This window comes from Falco punctatus (genome assembly GCF_963210335.1).
Source record: "Falco punctatus genome assembly, chromosome: 5".
Taxonomy (NCBI): Eukaryota; Metazoa; Chordata; class Aves; order Falconiformes; family Falconidae; genus Falco; species Falco punctatus.
Genome location: NC_137584.1, coordinates 66584998 through 66598545, shown reverse-complemented (window position 1 = coordinate 66598545; position 13548 = coordinate 66584998). Strand labels below are relative to the sequence as shown.

The 13548-nt window shown below is 36.2% G+C and overlaps 1 protein-coding gene across 2 annotated transcripts in view; it reads left to right on the top strand.

The window, feature by feature from the left end:
- AFG1L (AFG1 like ATPase) overlaps window positions 1-13548 on the top strand; it is a 78372-nt gene that overhangs the window by 60425 nt on the left and 4399 nt on the right. For both annotated transcript variants that reach the window (XM_080389036.1, XM_080389035.1), the window contains 2 exons: window positions 11087-11227; window positions 12933-13046. In XM_080389036.1, coding sequence (XP_080245162.1) covers window positions 11087-11227; window positions 12933-13046 — 255 coding nt within the window. The remainder of the gene's footprint in view (window positions 1-11086; window positions 11228-12932; window positions 13047-13548) is intronic.

The window sequence follows — 13548 nt, the reverse complement described above, 5'->3', positions numbered from 1 at the left end:
TTAGTTAATGCAATTAATTTTGGTTAAAATTATTTCCTCTGTTACATTTGGTTCATTATTCCAAAAACATTATTTAATTTCAGGTAGAGGAATAAGTGAGTGTAATGAAGGGCACCAGTTGTTTTGCAAAGTTATTTTTTTATTACACTGAATTGTTGCAATATTATTGTGGAGTTGTAGTATTTTTTTGAGTTTTCTGAAACTGGCGTATCCCACTACTCATGCATACTCACTACCTCAATAATCATTATGGCATGAGTGGACAACATCATACTCAAAACTTGGTGAAGTGATTCCTTTGGCTATCCGTAACCCTTAATGGTTCCAGAAAGAAGAATTTAAGTTTTGCAAGAGTCATTGTGTGAAAGGCTGGATGCTTTTTTTATGTTGGAGAAATAGCTTATAACCCAAATGCCTCTGCTTTCACATTGTTGTCAAAATAGGTCTTCCAGTCTGGTCTTGGGTAACTGTTACAGTGCAGTCCAGAGGGATAAATGTCCAGACCTTAAACTCTATATTTGTTGGTGTATGGTTAAGATGTGTTTGAAATTGCTCAGATGATTACTTAGGAACTGTTGTAATACAATATTTTATATGAACAGTCTATAAAACTTTTTCAAATTCAGTGATGTTTCCTTTGAAATAAAATCACAATTCTGATTGAAAGGGAAATATTAAAACATTTTCCACTTTGATATCATGTGATTTCATGAAATGACAGCCAATACATAATAAATGAATATAGCAAATCAGCAATTAGTAACTTTATACTATTTGAAACATCTCCTGGCATTAAGTAGAATTTGCAAAACAGCTGCTTTCATAATTAATACGTGAAGGCCTTGGGAAATAGACTCAGTGTCTTTCTGGTATTATAGTCTTTTGTTTCTTGTTTCATTTGTTAGCATCAAATTTTTTTCATGTTAAGTATATAAGGAGTTATTTCTGTGTAAAATAATGCATCAGATATTGGTAATTACCGGTTGTCTATTATATAATATATATACACTTTATATATAAAGATAAAATACAGAGAATATATTGTATGCAGTGCTGGTGTGACATGCAATTAAGTTGGTAGAAAGCATCTTGTTCCATTATTGTGTGCGTCAATTTCTAAATCATATTTTTCCAGTTGAGGAAAATCCCAAGTTTTAGCTAATTTAGTTAATATCAAATTCATACACTTAACGTTTTTGCCTTGCTGGCTATGTGAATATGTGGAAAACTAAAAAACTGCTGGATGAGACAATACTGATCTATTTTATTTGCTTTAGAGCAAAATGAGAAGCAGTTTTCTGGATATGACACACCAGGGTTTATGTGGCAGTATGGCACATGGTAGCGCTTGTTGTGACATGAAAGTAGTTACTGACTTACTGGAACAGAGCCCTGTAAATGTGCTTCTCCGGTGTAATCATCCAGGAGAAATATGCTTGGTTTTCATCAAAGTGTTTGTTATCATACCATTTTTTCTAAGGCCCCATAAAATGAACAAATGTAGCCGGAGAAGGCTGGGAGAGGCACTAAGCAGAATACCGACATAGTTCCTGAATTTTAATACTAACATTAGCTTCCCCCATTTTTTGTGGCCTTTAATTAATTTCTTCCTGTCAGTTTCTCCATCTATACAATGAGGGATACATTTACTAGTGGAGTTAAATGTTGCAAAACACAATTAGTTAATTTTTTCATTGAGTTAATGTGACTGAAAGGTTCTCACAATAGTGGATTCTAAGGAACTGGTTCTTAACAAGCAAATATAGTTTATAATTGTCCTTGACAAATTCTAGAAGGCTTTTTGGATGGTCAGATCTGATAACTTGAACTGAAAAGTGTGTTTATAAAAACCTTTTTTTTTCTTATACCTTTTCTTAGCAGTTTGTATATATATTCAAAATTCAGATGAAAATATTTTTTAAAATAGAATGTGCATATTAACTTGATTTTAAACAATATTAAGCTAGCAATCATGTGCATATAAATCTTACTACCCCATCACAGTAGTTTCATTTCTCTGTGTTTATACATAAAGGTCAGTGTTCGTTAGGCCTTAAAAAAATCATCCTCTCAATTCTCTTTCTTCACTTCTCTTTTAAAATTTTGCTTAATGACTGGTGACAGTTTGGCTTGAATCTTGATCTGGTATAAATAATTTAGACAACAGTGTACTTATATGTAGTCTTCCAAGGTCCTGAGGAAGTAAGGAGATAGTCTTCCTCACAGTACTTTTAAATTAAGTCTGCCTCTGGCTTGAGCATAGCAGCTAGTGCCCTCTGCTGGGAATACTGACTTCGGAGCGTACTCAAACCCATTTTGGCCTTTTCTTTACAAAGGTTAAATAAATTTATTTCATGGATCCTGTAGTCTTTCCATTAGGTAATTAAATACATCCTTTCATTGCCAAGTACCAGTGAACACAGAGTCTTAGCATGATACAAAAGTATATCTGTAAAACTGATTTTGTGGGTGGGTAAACTGAAGAACAGTCAGTCATGTTAAATGCAAAGGTTTAATATAAAAATTCATGGAAGTTAATGAACAACAGGTCATGGGTACCTGGGAAAATATATCAGCAAAGTATTGCCGTATGCGTATCCTATTCCTATAGTCACCTTAGACAACTGCTTCTGGCCACTATTAGAGGATATGGGGCTCGATGAATCTATGCAGTTCAGTATTTTTAAAGTAACTTTAATAAGGTCGTGTTTTCAGTTTGAACTGTAAAACAGGACAAGGGAATTTGGGTTACTAATGATTAGCAAACATGCTACAGCATAACAAAGCTAAGGAATGTAATATCTCTGTTGTAAAAGGTTTTCTTACTGTGATTTTTTTTTTTTCCCTTAGGAAGTTGTTTAACATTTTTGTAATTGGCAAAATACGGTATTTCTGTAGATTAATGCAACAAAGAAGTGGCAGGCAGTTTCTGGTAGGTTGTTGTTCCATTGGAATAGACATACTGTACAGACCAGGAGGAAGATGTTCCTAATTTGAACAGCTTGCATTTTTCATTTTGAAGTGTAACTGAACTAAGGTTAAAAAAAAAGTCACCATTTTCAAAGGCAATGAGTGATTATAAGAACGCAGGTGTCTGTCTTTAAGTCAATTGAATGTCTCCCCTACATGATGACACAACTCAACTGCATTTTCAGTCTAATGATTCTGAATAATTTTGAGGGGAATTACCATCATTAAAAACTGCTAAATGTGTCCACTGTATAATTGTGTCATCTTTAGAATTGTAGGATTATTGGGTGCAGTTGCAAATAAACGTGCTATGGAGTTGTTCAAAAGTGAGCACTATTTTCAGTAACTTTTTAGAATAATAGGTTTCCTTAGTTTGGTTTTGATCTTCTTTTTATTCCCATCAGGAGATTAGGTTTTGCAGGTTATTCTGCCGTTTGTCTTTTATTAGTGACATTTGCTTTAAGAATTTAATCAATTTCTACACCCCCAAAAAAAGTTGTTGTATCAAACTCACAAGTATGTTTTATAAAATACACTTAAGAAACTTATTTCAGGTGGGAACATTGTAATGTAGTAATATTGTTAGTCATACCTCCTTTCTGTTTTACACTTTATTTTATGTGTATCAGGGATTAATTTTAGAAAGCACTCCATTTAGTGAAAGCTGCATAAACCTTGAGGTTTTAGATCCTGTATGTTATAGACTAGAGAATACACAAGGACAAGATTTTTGAAGCTGATTGTAGATTTAAGGGTTTGCCTTTTAAATTCAGGTTTTTGTTTCTTAAATGCTTGAATGTGTGTCATCCCCGTCGTCGTCCCTTTTTTTTTCCCAAGCTTTGCTGACTCATTTTGAAATCTTAACAGTAAGTGCCAATAATTAAATAGGCCTCTAAATAGAATGAGCTATAAACCTAATTCCGATAATCTCTAGGTTCTTCTGAAAACTTAAAAAAATAACAAGATGGTTTGTTTGTGATCTAGTAGCTTATTTAAGGGGAACTTACATATAATTTTGATGTATGTACACTTCTTTCTTACGGCCTTTTGTATTGTACCTGTTTATACATGTTGAAATAGTTTGTAGGCTTGTTTGATTACAGCAAAGCAACGTAAACCTGTTTTTTTTTAAGCCTTAACTATTTTTGGAGACCTTTTCATTGGCAAATGCCATACTTTGGAGTTGAAACTGGAAATTTGGCAGTGAGGGCTTTGGGAGCAGAAACATGCCTTTTGCTGTTCCTCCAGTCTGTAGCCAGCATTGACCAGCTGATAGATCTTTGAAACGTCTTGCTTCCTATAGGTTCAGTATGGATGTCTGTCACTATTTAGTAGATAAGTTGTTCTAAGGCAGGAGGGATTGTGCTGAATAATGAATGAATTTAGGAGTGTGCTCCAGTGAGACTGACATTTCAACTCAGTTGGGTTAAAATGGGGAAACTGGTAAATACCAGTGACTAAAGCAGTATTCATCTGTGTGCAAGAAAACAAACTCAAGCAGAGCAGGTGCAGAAAAGGTGTACTTGGGAGAGTCTAGGGTAGAGTGCATGTTGTCCCCACAGCAGAGTGAAGAGGAAAAAAAGTGAGAACTTCATCCACATCAGTCACACCAAATAAAGACCAAGAACAGAAATATACTATTTCAGTTAGTAGAGAGCATTGTCATACATGAATATAAAATTGTTTATGAATAAAAAAATAATCTAGAAGTTACAAGCATCTTCTTAATCAGCAGAAGCGCAAAGGTCTGAAACAACTTTCCTTTATGAGAACTGTGCCAAAAATCCTGCTGTAAGATCAAGCAAAATCAGTTTTCACCGGAATTCTGTGATGAGGTAACTTGAGCTGGCAGGGGGCTGTACTTGATCGAGAAAATACCTTTGACCCTAGTGTTTATAGATCTCATATTCCAGCTCTGCTGATCATCTGTGTGGGTGCCAAAGCTGAAAAACAGCTTACATAAAGGATGTATAAGGTAAGGTGCTATCAACACCAAAACGCAGTTAGAAAATTCCAGAATGACTGTTGCTTCTGTTATCTGAGTTGGTCCCTCCTGCTGCGTAGGCACTACAGTAATAATCATTGATGTGTGATACTGTAGTTACATGATCACATACAGCTGAATGCTGCCTTGCGTAATTGGCTTTTGCCATAGTCTGCACCAGATTTAGTGCATGGTACTATTCTTATTAAAAAAACTACCAAACACCACCAACAACAACAACAAAAAGAAAAACCCAACTGAAAAACCCAACCAAACCCCCACCTTTTCACTGTTGGCAATTGTAATCTTAATTTTCTGGACAGCCTTCTTGGGGCACTGAGTCCGAAACTGCCATAATAATGGCTCTAACTGAAGTCAGTGAGTGTTGTATTTTGAATTGGTAGTGTTCCATGAAACCTGAAAAATCAGTTTTCAGAGGTTCTTAACCTGGCATCAAGAGCTCACATGTGCTTTTAACTTTAATTCTCTGTCCTCTGTTTGTAAAATGGAGATAGCATCACTTTCTTAATTCACAGCTGTAGTTGCTGAGATAAATTCATTACTGCAGGTAAAGTACCTAGCTGTTGTGGTAACAAGAGCTAAAGAAGAAATGCGTAATAATTCTTCCACACAAGCATTTGAAAAGTCCATGACAAGTGAGATCTTGTGACACACCAGAAGTGAGGACAAAATCCATGTTGGTAAGTGTACGCTATGTGAGAACCACTGTTCTGCATATCGGTAGGTCAAGGGTCCTAGGAGGGAGGAAAGCATCAGTTAATGTAAGTCAAGACTGTAGCGTATATCCAAGAGATAAAGATTAAGGGTGCACAGGCAACTGCTGTCTTAACATCTGTCTGACTTTTCAGCTTCAATGTTTCAAAAATATAGCTTTCACTTGTATGATTACTTCTGGAAACATCACTGGTCTGTTTATTTTTTTTGTCTTCCCTCTTAGTAATCAAAACATACGTTAAAGAATATTTTAAAAGAAAGAATAATAAATCAATTAGTGAATATTTTAACCAACAATTTGTATAGCCTCATGTCAAGTAGTGTTCAAACAAGTTAAAATAATGAATTTAAAGTTGCAGGCCAACTCATAGGGCTTAGTTGGGAAGCTCCAAAATAAAACTGCATGTTATTTTAATCTTGCCTCAGTATGCCCTCTGATGTGATATTTAATTACACAACGTGACATGCCTTTTGTTTTTTCTCCACCAGAAACCATCAGTAAAACCTGATAAGAAATTGTCTTCTTAATTAAATTCTCAGTTTATTAATAATGCTTCAAATGAACTTCTCATCTTCGCCTGTGACTTACAGAGATTTCCCATAGATTTGCGTTGCCATTAGTGCCTTTAAATTTTGTAACCAAGTTAGCAGTGCCCTAACTATTAATGTTTTTATCTACTCTTCAGCATGCAGCTGCATCACAGATCATTCCTTAGGTTTTTCTGTTCCTTTCTTGAATTACAATCTGGAAATATTACTTCAGTGTTCTATTTTATCAGCCCTGTTAGTGACAGAGTGTGGCACCGTTGGAAACAACAAAAAGAGCTCTATAAATTTTGTTATTGCTTAATGTCTAAGTTGTAAATATTATCTAGTCTTAAACTGTATTTTGGTTTTAGGAAGTTTTGGAGTGTTGGAGTGTCTGCACTAAACTGTAGTTATTGTCTATAATAACTCTTCAGGATGTTATTGGAACTGGCCCTGGAATATCTTCCAAAACAAAATATAACAAAAATAAATTTTCTCTTGTGATGAAATATATTTTTCTAACATATGTACAGTGTTCTGTATTCTTCAGGCAGTCTCTAAAAGATGAGCTGCATTGTCGTTGACAAGTCAACAAGGAAGGAGAATGCTTTATACTTTATTGAAATAGAATATATAATAGAAACAGGAGACTACTGACTCTTAAAACAGTCTGCAGAGAGCTCAAAATCATAAACATCCTACTTGAACCGAGATGATGGTAGCTGAAAAAGCATTAAGTAGATGGAGAAACAAAACCAAATGTAGGTGAGAACTCGGTCAAGCAGGCTGAAGCGGAGGAAACGCTTTGGCAGGAGGGTAGGCCGTGTTAGTGCTAATGTGTTTTGCATTAGTATGTTGCCTATAAAATACTGACTCCTGGCATCAGAGTTAATGACAAATCTACAACAGTTTTACCTTACATACACATGCAGGAACAATAATACTGGCTCCAATCTGTTACTGTTTTTTTGGGTTTTTTTTGTGTTGGTGGGTTTTTTTGGTTTTTTTTTTTTACATAATACTGCAGCATGTGAAAGAGCTGGTAACAAACGGTGACAATTGTTACATAAATGTGTTATTGTTCTGAAGGTGAGTTTTGATCCATAATTGATAAAACAAAAAAGATCAGGCAGTACCAGAAACGCACGCCAAATCAAGTTATTTTTAGAACATTGGTCAGAAGACCAGATTAATCAGGCTAAACTTTTAGTAAGAGGATTACATATATATGTATCAATATTAGGAGGATTTGTAGCTTCATTAGCAACTTCAGAGGAAGTCATACCTTCACATATGCTACTGACAAAAATGAAATACTTTCTGTGACTGGTTCAGGTTCATAAAATAAATTTCAGCCCTGGACTGTTATACAGAGGACAGTGCTAGGTGTCCAAAATCATTTGCCACTAGCCGTGTTATGGTCTGAGCCTGTATTGTTGGCAGTCTGGACCCAGCCAGTACTTGCTGCAAGAGGAGGAAAAAGGGCCTGTAGGCAATACTGTAAAGGGGAGGGGAGGGCTGTTGGCTGCTGAAACAGCAGAAATCTCCTCAGTGGATCTTCTGAATATGGACTGCACAGCTGGAATCTCTAGCAGTGGTGTAATCTGGCCTTGAACCTGTTTTCCGTGATTTCATTTCTTGTGTGGCACAGAGTTGGTACGTGGGTGCTTGTGTCAGCCTCATGCTAGTTTTGCATGGGCAGCAGGCCAGTGAGAATGTGACTTGAGAAGCTGTCAAGGTGCCCCTGCATCATGGTCCCCTGCATTTGGAGCATTTTGCATATAGCTGGTGAGTTAGAAAAGCTTTGAAGCAATTGCAGGCAGCATGGAAATTGGGCCAATACCAAGGTTAAAGGGAGAAAGGGCTTTAAACTGTCCCTGAAGCATTTGCAAATTTGCTGATGGTTCCTTCTTTTTACAGTAAGTAGAGTAAGGCAGAAGAAAATTAAAGGACCTGTCCAAGATAAGAGGAACTCATGCTGAGAACAAGATTAAAAGCTTTGTCTTCATCTCCAGAGTTATGTCTTTCTGAACTCTAAAAAGAGGGAATTTGAGAACTCCTCTTTGTGAAGAACTGCAGCTGATGCCAGCTGAGCTGTATATAACAAGAGAGTGGCTGACTTGGTTTCAGTTGTGTCTCACCAGACTTGAGTTTTGGCAGGGAGATACTAACTTTTAAAATACTCATGGCTGCTAGGCTTAGATCTTTCTGATCATAAGATTTTGGAGTCTCATAAAGCATGTTTCTGCCAGCATTTACAGAATATTATCACTTAGTGCTGGGGTAGATGTTTCAGAAATTCTTGTTAAACAGCTCAAAATGGTCTGCCTTTTATGTCCTGAATTAGAGGAATTTTTGAATTGCCAGCTTTTTGCACTGCTGAAGTAGCTTGAATTCTTGTTTGGCTGTGATAGAGATGCATATTATAACCCTCTATGAACTGTGGGTTTATGTCTGTATAAACACCAAAAGTAGTATTCAGTCTTCCTTTCTTCCCACTTGAAGTGCATTAGCTACATTTTTGTCCTCCACCTGTTTCTTCCCTCTGACTCCCCGGGATTTTCATCTTTATGTTTGGGCATCCACCAAGGTGCCCAAGTTCCTTAGACACATAGCTCAGCAGTTGGATGTTTCAGTTTGCAGATTTTGTGACAGTTTGAAGCCTTTAATTTTTACTTATTTATGTATTTTAGGCATCAGCTTTTAATATTTGATACTTTGTGTTTGAATGAGGAGGGTGTATTCATATTGTTTGTGAGAAAGTATATCATATTGGGGCAAGACAGAATAATTCCTCAGGGATTTGGGCTTCAGCAGAAGAGTGCTTGGGCTTTTCGTGTGATAAAAGGATGAACCTGAATAGCAGTGATGTCTGTAATTTTTTATCTAAAGAGAGGCATGAGAAATTTTTTCCTTTCTCACATGTAATTAAATAACTGCTGTTGTCCCTCTCAGGTACTTAGCACACAGGCATACTTGATCTCTGTACTTAACAATACTTTAGTCCTAAGTATGGAATAAAAATTAGCGTTACCTAAACTGTTTGCTTACCACCAATCTTAAAATCTCCAGCAGCATCTTAGTTGTGTTGCTTTTAGTGTTTTCATTGTTTTCTTTGGCACTTGATATGATTGTTGTCCAGCTAGCTTGTATCTGATGGTAAGGTATGTGGTGGGCTAGCTCTGCAGCTAGCAATTCCTTTCACTTTCTCGAACCTTTTCATGCTTCATTTCATCAAAACTCTTGGAGTTCAGCTACTCTTTGTCCAGATGAGATTTTTTCCAGAGGTGATGCTTGAAGCTGTTGCCGGCGGCCCTCACGATGATTAGTTTCTTGGTTTCTGGTTAAGAAAGCCATTGTAGTGGCTGGGGGAATGAAATGGAGGCAGAAAATGAACAGTGTCTAACTTTCAGGAGAGGATATAGTATATACTGCTCTTAAACACTGCTAAAAACCACTGGGAAGTTTTTGTAGCAATTCTTTTCTGTAGATGTCACAGGGAAGTTGTGTGGTTATGAATGGGAGATTCATGAGACTGCAAATAGGAGAACTGGCTTAGAGTCGGAGGCTTTAATGCCTGCCTGGGGGGTTAGCTGGTGAGAAGTTCTAGCTTATTCCCATTAGTGTTCAGAAGAATTTCTGGAATGCCATCAGGGCTTCACTCTCCTATGCTTGTGTATAAACCATTTCTAGGGGTTTTTCATTCTTGCATCTGAATGAACCCCAAAGTCTTGGTCATGGACAGCCATTAATAATTGCTCGAAATAACTTCTTACAGAAGGCTTCTAGTTAAGCAGTTATGCTTGGCCTACAGCAAATTCCTCTAGCAATTTCAGTTAGAGAAAATATTTTTTATTTACAGTTTTTAAGATATTAGCAGTATTGCAGTGCTTTATAACCATATTATACTGTTGGTACAGCACGTTTAATTAGCTGGGAAGGCAGTTGTGATGTTATCATGCAAAATGATGCTCATCTTGCTCTGTGGAGTAGTTGTGTCCATACTGAAGTGCTTGCACAAGTAAAACTAATGGGATGAGTTTCATGAGTATTTTCTTCTAAATATGATGACTTGATAGCTCAATATAAAGCCGTGCCTGCAGTACTGATAAGATAGGTCTTGCAGAAAAAATTATCTTCCATGTAATGAAAAAGTAATTTTAAATGAATGTATTTGAATAGGTACTTGAATGAGCTACTACTGTTTGTGCATATCTTCTGTTGATGGTTTAGATACATAAATAGAAAATAGTAAGTTCTTACTAAAGATTTTTATTTTATTATTACAGGTGAAACCATGAACAAAGGAGCTTCTACAAAATTGTATTTTTGTTGCTTCCTCTTGCTTTCAGTACTTAGAACATAAGATTTTTATTCAGTCTGGGTTAGTTGTGGGTGAACTAAATGCAGGTCTGCTTATGATTTAGTAACTAGCCAATGCATTTGCACTGAAAAAAACTTGCTGCTGGAAAGCATCCAAATAGCTGTTCAAATTATTTATGCTTTAGTTTGACTTCGTAGCTTAACCATGTTTTTTCTTTTCTTCTACGTATTATGATTTATAGTGATCATTTTTTTTTGAGGTTGTCAGAGGGATCATAACGTTGTCAGGATGCATAAGAGCCACATTTTAACTCTTGAACACTATTCAGGGAAAGCTGACATATATACCTATGTCAGGAAAACTGACATATATACCTATGTCAGTAAGGGCAAACAAGCATTCCTGAAGCAAGCTATGAAGAAAGAAAAATAAGAATATGATCAAGACTTCATACCCTCTCTTCTATAATTGCAGTATTTTAAGATACAGTGTTTATGTATGATTCTGTCATGGGTTTCCATTTCTTATGGTTTGTTTTGTTTCAGCCTCTTGGAGCCAGTGACTACTTGGAAATATCAAAGCATTTTGACACAGTCTTTGTTCGTGACATACCACTTCTTACAATGGCAAAAAGAACACAGGCTCGCCGTTTCATTACTCTTATTGATACCTTTTATGAGCATAAGGTGAGAACCAAACCTTTCCTATGTGTGTGGGAGTAATATCGGAGGCCCTAAAACCTGACTGTTACGGTTGGTTTGAAGTAAGGCTTTCTGTAGTAATGACTTGGGAAACATAAGCAGAATGGACTAGCACTGCAAAGAAACATCATTCCAGCTTCACAATTTTTTTTTTTTTTGCAATAAAGGCAAATCAGGTATTTTTTTTATTTCTGTGAGTATTAAGCATGACCATAAATACAAGCTTGAGCTCATTTCCCTTTCTTGAATAGGGATGTGACTTCTTTCCTAACCTAGGAAAACCACAGAAGCCAATAATGAAAGATTGTGCTGCAGACTGTGCTGGAGTAAATGTAAATTTTTAAAATTTTAATCTGTATGGGCAGTTGGTCAGGAATCAGTGCCTTCCTGAACAGGGTACTGAGGAGTTAATAGCATAGTTACATTATCAAACGTAAAGGAAACAGTCACTGTAGGCTTTACATTAGCTTGCAGAACTGCTAATAGAATAGTAATGATAAATGCAGCACTTCATGTGGATTTACAGAGATTTCAATCATGGAAGTAAAATCAGCACTACCAAAACAAAGAGGAGTTCATGTTTAAGATGTTTTTTAAAAAGTAATACAAGATATGAAACCCTGTCTTATGTGTGATTATATATGCACACACTTAAATATTTATGCAATCAGGAAATATCAATTGAGATCTTTATTTTTTTCCCAGACTGTCCTGGCAAGATGATCAGAAGGGCCCCTATTCCGCAAAGTATTGAACTAACTAAGCCTATGGGTAGTCTCATTCAAGTCAGACAGATTCTTTGTGGTTTATGATTTGGAAGTGGACAGTTGCTAAGAGAATATGCTAATATTTATAAGTGAATAATAGCGTGTTAGAACAGATCAGCACCCACCCCCCCCCTCATTTCCATCTATCATGCTGTCATTAAGAATTGCACGCAAACAGCCGCTTTCTATTACTTCCTCCATAGGAAAAAACACGTGTTAAATTCCCATCACAAGTAGCTGTTTGGAAAAAATACCTGAGAAGATTTGCAGAGACCTGTCCACAATGCAGACGCTTTGCCTATATGCTCTCAACAAGTGTCTCCTTCTGTAATAATATTTCAGTCTGTTTTCATTGCAGCCCCCCTGAGATACTGTATCTCACTGCACATTGTATCTTCTCTCAGCAGACATGAAAACAGTATCATTGTTATTGGCAAATAATGTGCACTAGCATAGGTGAAAGCAAAGAGTGGCTCCACTCAGCCTTCTGGGAAATTTGGAATTTAAGCATTCTTTAGATGGAAATATATGTGCAGTGCACTTAACTAGTGAGAGCAATCTCACTGTGGGTGGGAAAGAAAGCTTTGGTTACTAATACTTTATAGCTGTTATTTTAGAAAGTAAACTTGACTGTGAACTCATTGCCTGTATGGCAGATATTCTGAGTATTTAATAGCACAGTTATGCTGTTTTCTGAGTAAACGTTATATGAATTGTTACTGGAAAAAAAGATCCTGTAAGGTTAATATTCCGCGTGACTAAGTCAGATAAATCTGTAACAGCAGTGCTAACAAGAGAAAAAGAAAATACATGGAAAAAACCCCAAGGTTGTAATTTGAAGTTTGCTTTTCATAAAACATGTATTTTATCCCTTTTCTATAATGCCCAAGTGACGATACTGTTGCCTGCTTTCCTTCTTTCAGGTGCGTATTATTTGTTCCGCAGTGACACCTCTTCAAAGCTTATTCCTCGTAGAACATGACAGTGGTGAGCTAGGGGACAGCAGAGTGTTGATGGATGATTTGGACTTGAGCCAGGTACATGATATTAACATCATCTCTTTTGTAACGAAATTGGTTTTGGTCTCATAATTACAGTAGCATTTTAGGAAGAGGAATCAAGTAAACATTTAACTAGTGATTTGCTGCTTTTTCTGCACTCTCATCTGTCACTCACAATTGCATGTTGTGTTATTTATTCATAGTCAAAGAAAATGTCATAATATATAGAACCAGTTTACTTAAGTTTCAGGGTCATTTTCATTGTTAATTATTATACCTGTTCAATCATGTACAAAAATACTGATTTAAGTTTAGCTCTTACATTTAAAATACAGAAATGAAAGGTGGCCTGTTCTACCTCTTCCTAGACTATATGGTATTACCTCACAAACAGTACTATTTTGCATATTTATTAATCTGTTTTTCCTGTACCCTATAACCTAGTTATTGTTAATGAATTTTAAAATTATTTGTCTAAATCAGTATGCAGCTAGTCACCAGAAAAGAGAAAATAGATGCTTAACATGTCATCATGTTG